Source organism: Microtus oregoni, unplaced genomic scaffold, assembly GCF_018167655.1.
Source record: "Microtus oregoni isolate MIOR12 unplaced genomic scaffold, Mior012 000003F_ref0000135, whole genome shotgun sequence".
Taxonomy (NCBI): Eukaryota; Metazoa; Chordata; class Mammalia; order Rodentia; family Cricetidae; genus Microtus; species Microtus oregoni.
The window spans coordinates 21498549-21505818 of NW_024543062.1; the positions used below are offsets into that span (position 1 = coordinate 21498549).

Here is a 7270-nt window from a genome sequence, read left to right on the forward strand (position 1 = left end):
ATGGCTCAGTGGTTAAGAGCACTGGCTGCTCTTCCAGAGGACCTGGGTCCAATTCCCAGTACCCACATGGTAGCTCACAACTGTCTATGACTCCAGTTCCAGGGATTTCAAAGTCTCCTTGTAGACTTTGTGGGCACCAGGCATGCATGTGGTGCAGACATACATGCAGAGAAAAGTATCTGGATAGATGTTGATGTGTACAGAACTGTTTATGAAACCTTAAGTTCCTTTACAAGCTTAATTTCTAAGTCATTTACGGACTATTCTTCGGCTGAGGGAAGCTCAGTAGTAATACATATGCTGATCATGTACAAAAGCCTGGTTTCAATCTACAACATCAAGAAGAAATTCTTGCTCCTTCCAGTGTAATTTTTTTACTTAAGCAAGATCTCGGAGAAAGCTGTAGGAGCAATGGGATATAAAGTATTTTTAAGCAGAATGAGCCAGACTAACCCATAACACAATTATCCTCACTCCTCATTTCCAGAGAGAATCTAAACAGCCAAGCCAACCCCGAGTAAGCTAGTGTTTCCAAGTGTGTGTTGTGCACACACATGCATAGGCCAGAGACCCATAAGTGCCCTCTTCTAGTCCTTTGAGAGGGGTCACACTGAACTGTGAGATCTAAGGTTCTCCCTCACCAAGGCCCTGGGATCCTCCTGTTTCGTCCCCTTCCCAGTGGTGAGGTTACAGGTGATGGGATCCCAACCCAGATCCTCAGGCAGCAAGCATCTTACCCATGGAGCCATCTCCTCTACCCATAGTTGCTCCTTTAAATAATTTTTATAGGTTGTTAGCATTTCTGGTAAAGAAATTGTTTTAATAATATAAGAAAAATTATAATTTAAGTTTACTATATCTGAAAAAGTCATGCTCAGAACTCTTAAAATTCCTAACATACTTTAATGGTTTTTCTAGATACTTTTAATTTGTGAACATAAACATGTTTGTGTTTATGTGAGTGAGATACATCACTCACAACATAAAATTTTCTCACTCGGAAGGTAGAGACAGGCGGATCTCTGTGAGTTCGAGACCAGCCTGGTCTACAGAGCTAGTTCCAGGACAGGTTCCAAAGCCACAGAGAAACCCTGTCTCGAAAAAAAAAAAAATTCTCATGCTAATCCTGTGCTTTCTGTATTGTATAAACATGTTACATTAGAGTTGTATCTGAAAATTCTCCTGTGTGTTCTCTCATTGTTTTCTATTATATTTACTTTTAGTAGCCATAACTGGGGTGGGCAGTATTTAATCAGTGGTTTAAATCTCGCCTTCATCCTGGTTTATCCTCTTATTTGTGCAAGCATCGGCCACCGGCATTCTCATTTGTCCTGATGGTGGATGAGCTGTGTCCTAAAAGAGGAAAGATGAGTGTGTTCCTGTGCAGTGGCTGCTGTGTCTCGCTTACCTCTCCCTCCTGGTGTTCTCCTGCCATCGTCCCTCGGTTTTCTGTCATACTCTTCCGTATATGTACACTGCCAGCCCCACCTTGTTTCTCCTCGTCTCTTCACTCTGGCTGCTCTTTTTAATCAGCCTTCCTTGGTTTACAGAACCCATGTTTATTTTTGCAATTAGTTGAAAACAGTTTTTACTTCTCTCTATAATTATAGTCAGTAAGTAAAGCAGCATTAGCAGGTGAAACTTTGTAGACTGTTAGTAACAAAGTAATTGTGGGGGCTGCAGAGATGGCTCAGTGGGGAAGAGCGCTGTCTGCCATCCCACAGACCCTGACTCAGTCCCCAGCACCGGGCATGGCAGCTCAGGTGTCTCTGTAACTCTAGTTCCAGGGGTCCAGTGCCCTCCTCTGGCCTCCATGGGGACCAGACATACAGTCAAAACACCCATACACAGAAGTAAAAATAAAATAAATGGATTTTTGGTTTTTTGTTTGTTTTTTAAGACAGGGTTTCTCTTTGTAGCCCTGGATGTCCTCACTTTGTAGACCAGTTTGGTGTTGAACTCACAGAGATCCACCTGATTCTGGTCTTATTTATAAAAGATATTTCTCAGAGCCAAGATGTCGGGTTCCAAGTATAAGCCCGCGCCCCTGGCCACTCTCCCCAAAACCCTCGATCCAGCCGAGTATGACGTGTCTCCGGAGACCCGAAAGGCGCAGGTCGAGCGCTTGAGCATAAGGGCCCGGCTTAAACGGGAATATCTGCTTCAGTACAACGACCCCAAACGCCAAACGCACATCGAAGATCCTGCCTTGATTCGCTGGACCTATGCAAGATCAACAAATATTTATCCTAATTTCAGACCCACCCCCAAGAACTCACTTTTAGGAGCTGTGGCGGCATTTGGGCCCCTCATCTTCTGGTATTACATTTTCAAAACAGACAGGGACAGAAAGGAAAAACTTATCCAGGAAGGAAAATTGGACCGATCTTTGAATATCACCTATTAATTTTGGCAAGGATGACACAATCCTTGTATAAATAAATCTATTATCACTGAACAAAAAAAAAAAGATATTTCTCATAAAAAATTTTGGCTTATTAAATAGTAAACACCTTTTTTAAAAAAAAATCACTGATTGCCTGGCGGTGGTGGTGCACGCCTTTCATCCCAGCACTTGGGAGGCAGAGACAGGCGGATCTCTGTGAGTTTGAGGCCAACCTAGTCTACAGAGCAAGTTCCAGGACAGGTTTGATAGCTACAGAGAAACCCTGTCTTGAAGAAAAAAAAAATCACTGATGTCTCTGAAGAAGATATGCAAAAGTGGTTTGATAATTTGAATTTACATAGAATGTACGTTATTTCAGGGTAGAATATAGCATCTACTGATAATAACATGCACAACACAGCCTAGGTCATGCAATGTTCCGGTCTGTTATCAATGAAAGAAGAAGGGTAGGAGGCACACATTTGCATTGCTCCCTGTTATTCCCTGCAGCTGAGAATTGAGAAGGCTAAGATCTGGGGACCTAAGCGCCTTGCTAATAATGGGACAAAGCCACAGCTCAACCTCCGGTCCCTTGATTTCAAGTCCTCTGCATTCTGTGCTCAGACCAGACTGTTCCCTCCTCCCTTCTCTTCCCCTCCATTCCCCTCTGTTACCCTCCCCTTTTCCTTCCCCTCTCTTCCTTTTGTTTTTCTCATAATTTTTTGTTTCTTACACTTGATCTTGCCAAAAGGCTGAGAAGCAATATGTTTGTTTGTAAATGTGTGTGTGTATTGCCTGCACATATATAAGTGTTTCACATGTATGCATCAGAACCCCTGGACTGGAGTTCCAGCACTGTGTAGGTCTAAGAATCAAACCTGAGCCTTCTGCAAGAGTAGCAAGTGTTCTTAACCCCTGAGACATCTCTACAGCTCCTTTTTCTGTTTTTTTTTTTAACATCAAGTTATTTTACATATATGTTAATTTTAATTAACTTTTAAAATATTCTTAGTGTAAATGTTTTAGAGAACATAGTTGCCTCTTAATCCTCATAAAATATACAAAACATATCATACGTCTCTGCCTCGTGATGACAGAAGTAAATCTCTTTCTTTTGGGTTTTTTTCTTTCTTTCTTTCTTGTTTCGGTCTTTCAGGACAGGGTTTCTCTGTAGCTGTGAAGTCTGTCCTGGAACTAGTTCTTGTAGACCAGGCTGGCCTCGAACTCACAGAGATCCACCTGCCTCTGCCTCCCAAGTGCTAGGATTAAAGGCGTGGGCTGCCACCACCACCAGGCGACAGAAGTAAAAATCTTTAACTAATACTTTATTGTTACTTTTTCTGTTTTTAATGATAGAAACTCCGGGAAAAACAAAAAGCTGTACGAGAAAGTCATGGTCCAAACATGAAGCAAGCAAAGATGTGGCGTGATCTCGAACAACTAATGGAATGTAAAAAGCAGTGCTTCCTAAAGCAACAAAACCAAGCTTCCATCGGTCAGGTAATTCAGGAGGGCGGAGAGGACCGGCTAGTGCTCTGAGCCTGTGCAGGCTATGCTTAGCCGCGCCGCTGGCTGCGAGTGCATCACCAGCAGCGCATGCTTCCTCCCTGGAAGGGATTCGTTCATCCTTTTGCTTTCAGACTCCTTTCTCCTAGTCTTGGAAAATGAAGAGAAGGCGGATCAGGTTAGAAGTCTTTTTAACATGAAGAAGAGGCTTGCGTTGTTTGTTTAGTTTAGACATCAAGTGGTGTCCTGAGTTTTATGAGAAAGGGACTCCGCTTGCTGTCTGTAATGTAAACATATGTCCATTAAGACCCATGCCGTTTTTAAAGCTGTAGCCGGGCGGTGGTGGCGCACGCCTTTAATCCCAGCACTCGGGAGGCAGAGGCAGGCGGATCTCTGTGAGTTCGAGACCAGCCTGGTCTACAAGAGCTAGTTCCAGGACAGGCTCCAAAACCACAGAGAAACCCTGTCTCGAAAAACCAAAAAAAAAAAAAAAAAAAAAAAAGCTGTAATAACTGGGGGATTAATGTTTTTCTCGATCTTTTTTCTGACGTTAGAGGACTCTGAGGAACTAGTATCTCTTGTTTTGAAGAAATATTTGTCTGAAGTCAGCAATCCCTGTGGTTTCACTTCAGTTTCTTTCTCCTCTGTTAATGCAAACCAGTTTAATATTTTGAAAAGTGTTTGTTTCTTCATGTGATTTAAAAGCAAATAAAGCTTGGTCCATATCATGGCTGTTGATCTTAAATAATAGAGCTGTGTTGATCTTTTCTTTTCAATGTGTTTTCTAATATTCACTTCTCATCTCACAGAATGTCTCGCCAGACATCGAATGGAGAGCTAATAATACAATCATATGCTTGCCCTGAGGACTGTTATTATAAATATTAAAACTTTCCTAAAACGTAGATGCTACGTGGGCTAAAAAAGTTAATACAGGATTCCTAGTGAAATTCAGGAATCCAGAGTGCATCCAACCTCTGCTTTATTTGAGCTAGGTACATAAGGATTTCTTTGGTTTTCCTTAAAGAAAGATATTAAACTTGTATTCTCTTTCACTTCATTTTGGTTTCAATCTGTTTTCAAAATTCTTGCCTTTATTTTTTTTTAAAGATTTATTTATTTATTATGTATACAACATTCTGCCTCCATGTATGCCCACATGCCAGAGGAGGGCGCCAGATCTCACTACAGATGGTTGTGAACCACCATGTGGTTGCTGGGAATTGAACTCAGGACCTCTGGAAGAGCAGACAGTGCTCTTAACCACTGAGCCATCTCTCCAGCCCCAAATTCTTGCCTTTAAATTTGAAAACTCAGATTTTAAATTGCTAGTCTGGCCTTTGTAGGCTAGTGCTTTTTTATTTTTTTAATTTTTTTTTCGAGACAGGGTTTCTCTGTAGCTTTGGACCCTGGCCTAGAACCAGCTCTTGTAAACCAGGCTGGCCTCGAACTCACACAGATCCACCTGCCTCTGCCTCCCGAGTGCTGGAATTAAAGGCGAGCACCACCACCACCTCCTGGTCAGGCTAGTTCTTTTTAACTGCCCTTAAAAAAAAGCAATGACCGTCTGTACTGTGTAAACTATACAGACATGCATCTCTTTGTCACAAGTCTCATTTGCTCTTAATATTGGAAGCCTATTTGTGGTCAGAATCGCAGAGTCAGCCTCTGTTCCACACACAGATAGACACTTAAATGCATTCACACACAGGTGTGCACATGGGCACACTCATACACACTCACACTCACAAAGAAGAGAAAGGGAGGAAGGAGAAGATGAGCATTCCAGCTCATGGTTGAGTCTGGTCACCGTCTTGGCTGGGCAGCTGTCAGCTACCAGCACTCTCATGCCTTCCTCTGACAGATGAGAAGCCAAAAGAGGTAAGACTATGCATTGGTGTGTGGAAAGAAACCCTTCTTAATTCAGTAATAATTTTTGGACACTGAAGTATATTATGTTCATGCCAGATTAGCTGTAAGCTTGGTGTTTTCAGTAGTATATAATGCTTCATTAGCCAGAATATTAATTCTGCAACAAATATTTGAAAGACTAGGTGGCTTTTACAGATACCACATTTATTCCCCCAGAGATAATCTCACAAGATTATAAACCTAGAGGCTACTGTGTTCTAGCCCTATACTCCCTCTGGGACTCCTTTTAAATTCTGGGGTTGTGAATGGCAGCCCGCAGGCCTGCTCCTCTGGGTTCTGATTGATTATCACCCGCCATCTTTGCTCAGCACAGAACAAGTGTGCAGATTACACACAAAGGCAGCTCCGAGATTGTTTCATTCATTGAGGCAGAGCATCGCTATTACTTCAAGAAAAGCAAATTGAAAAAAGAAAAAACTCTAAAAGAACAAGTTATTTATAGCTTTTATGTAACATTGGACACTTAGTAATGCGACTTAATGGGTTTCATGCAGACTTCCTTCCATTCGTCCGTGATTTGATTGGAACATTAACAAGCCTTAACTAACCCTGACAGGTTTTGACAGCTGGCACTTAGTAAAGAAGAGGTTGCTCCAGTTTTTCCTCCAAGGTTAATATTCTAACTGGCTAATTGATGAGAGTACTTAATCATTTTAGAAAATAGTGTGTCTTTCACGTGATGGCCCAAATAAAGGAGAAAAATGTAGCCCATGAGTCTGCCTCTGCAGTCAGATTTCCTTCTCTGGGGCTGCTGTTGCCAGCTGTTGTGAGGACTGACTGTCAGCCGCAGCTCCCTCCCGCTCACTCTTGGTTAAGGAAATAATCCTGGAAAGGTTACCCTTTACAAGAATCTAGAATTAAGACGTACTTCCTGTTAGAATCGGCTGGATTCGAGGTCACATTTTCCAGAACTGGGGAGCAGCTGGAGGAAAACCAGACCGGAACCTGCTGCCCCTCTAGCTTTCCCCAGGCTGATGCTTCCTGCCATGCTGCTCTAACTCAGCAGGCAGCAGTTCTGAAGATGTCACTGAATGACATCTGCCTTTATTTGATGCTTGTTGTTCTGCTGGATTCTTAGCGTGCATGACATTTATACATCTTTGAGAAAATTTTAAGCTCTGTGCACTTTCCAAATGTTATTTCTCAAGTTTTTAATGCTAAAACGATACCAAGCATTTTTTAAAATAATTTGAGTAAAATAAGAGGCTCTATATGCACTCCAACTAAAAATGTGTAAATTGGCAGAATTCTCTGGATTTGAATTTGGAAAAAAATGCATCATGAGTAATGCAGGCAAAGCTGTCTTTACAGAGGCAAAGTTTGCCTTGAAAAATAGCTGCAGAGGTGTGTGTCTCAGACAGCCCTCATCTTACACAGGTCTTGCCCAGTGTGCGCCTGAGAGTGTGAACAAGAGGCTGGTTTCTGCAAAGAGTTCTAGGCGCTTAC

The 7270-nt window shown here is 42.2% G+C and overlaps 2 protein-coding genes across 6 annotated transcripts in view; both read left to right on the forward strand.

Moving 5' to 3' along the window:
- Ift81 (intraflagellar transport 81) overlaps positions 1 to 4329 on the forward strand; it is a 76475-nt gene extending 72146 nt beyond the window's left edge. For all 5 annotated transcript variants that reach the window (XM_041649338.1, XM_041649337.1, XM_041649336.1 and 2 more), the window contains one exon: positions 3743 to 4329. In XM_041649338.1, coding sequence (XP_041505272.1) covers positions 3743 to 3925 — 183 coding nt within the window. In that variant the 3' untranslated portion in view covers positions 3926 to 4329. The remainder of the gene's footprint in view (positions 1 to 3742) is intronic.
- On the forward strand, positions 2018 to 2470 carry LOC121446614 (NADH dehydrogenase [ubiquinone] 1 beta subcomplex subunit 4). The gene has a single exon (XM_041649341.1). It carries the CDS (start codon positions 2018 to 2020, stop codon positions 2405 to 2407), a length of 390 nt encoding a protein of 129 aa, XP_041505275.1. The 3' UTR covers positions 2408 to 2470.
- Positions 4330 to 7270: the final 2941 nt, after the last annotated feature.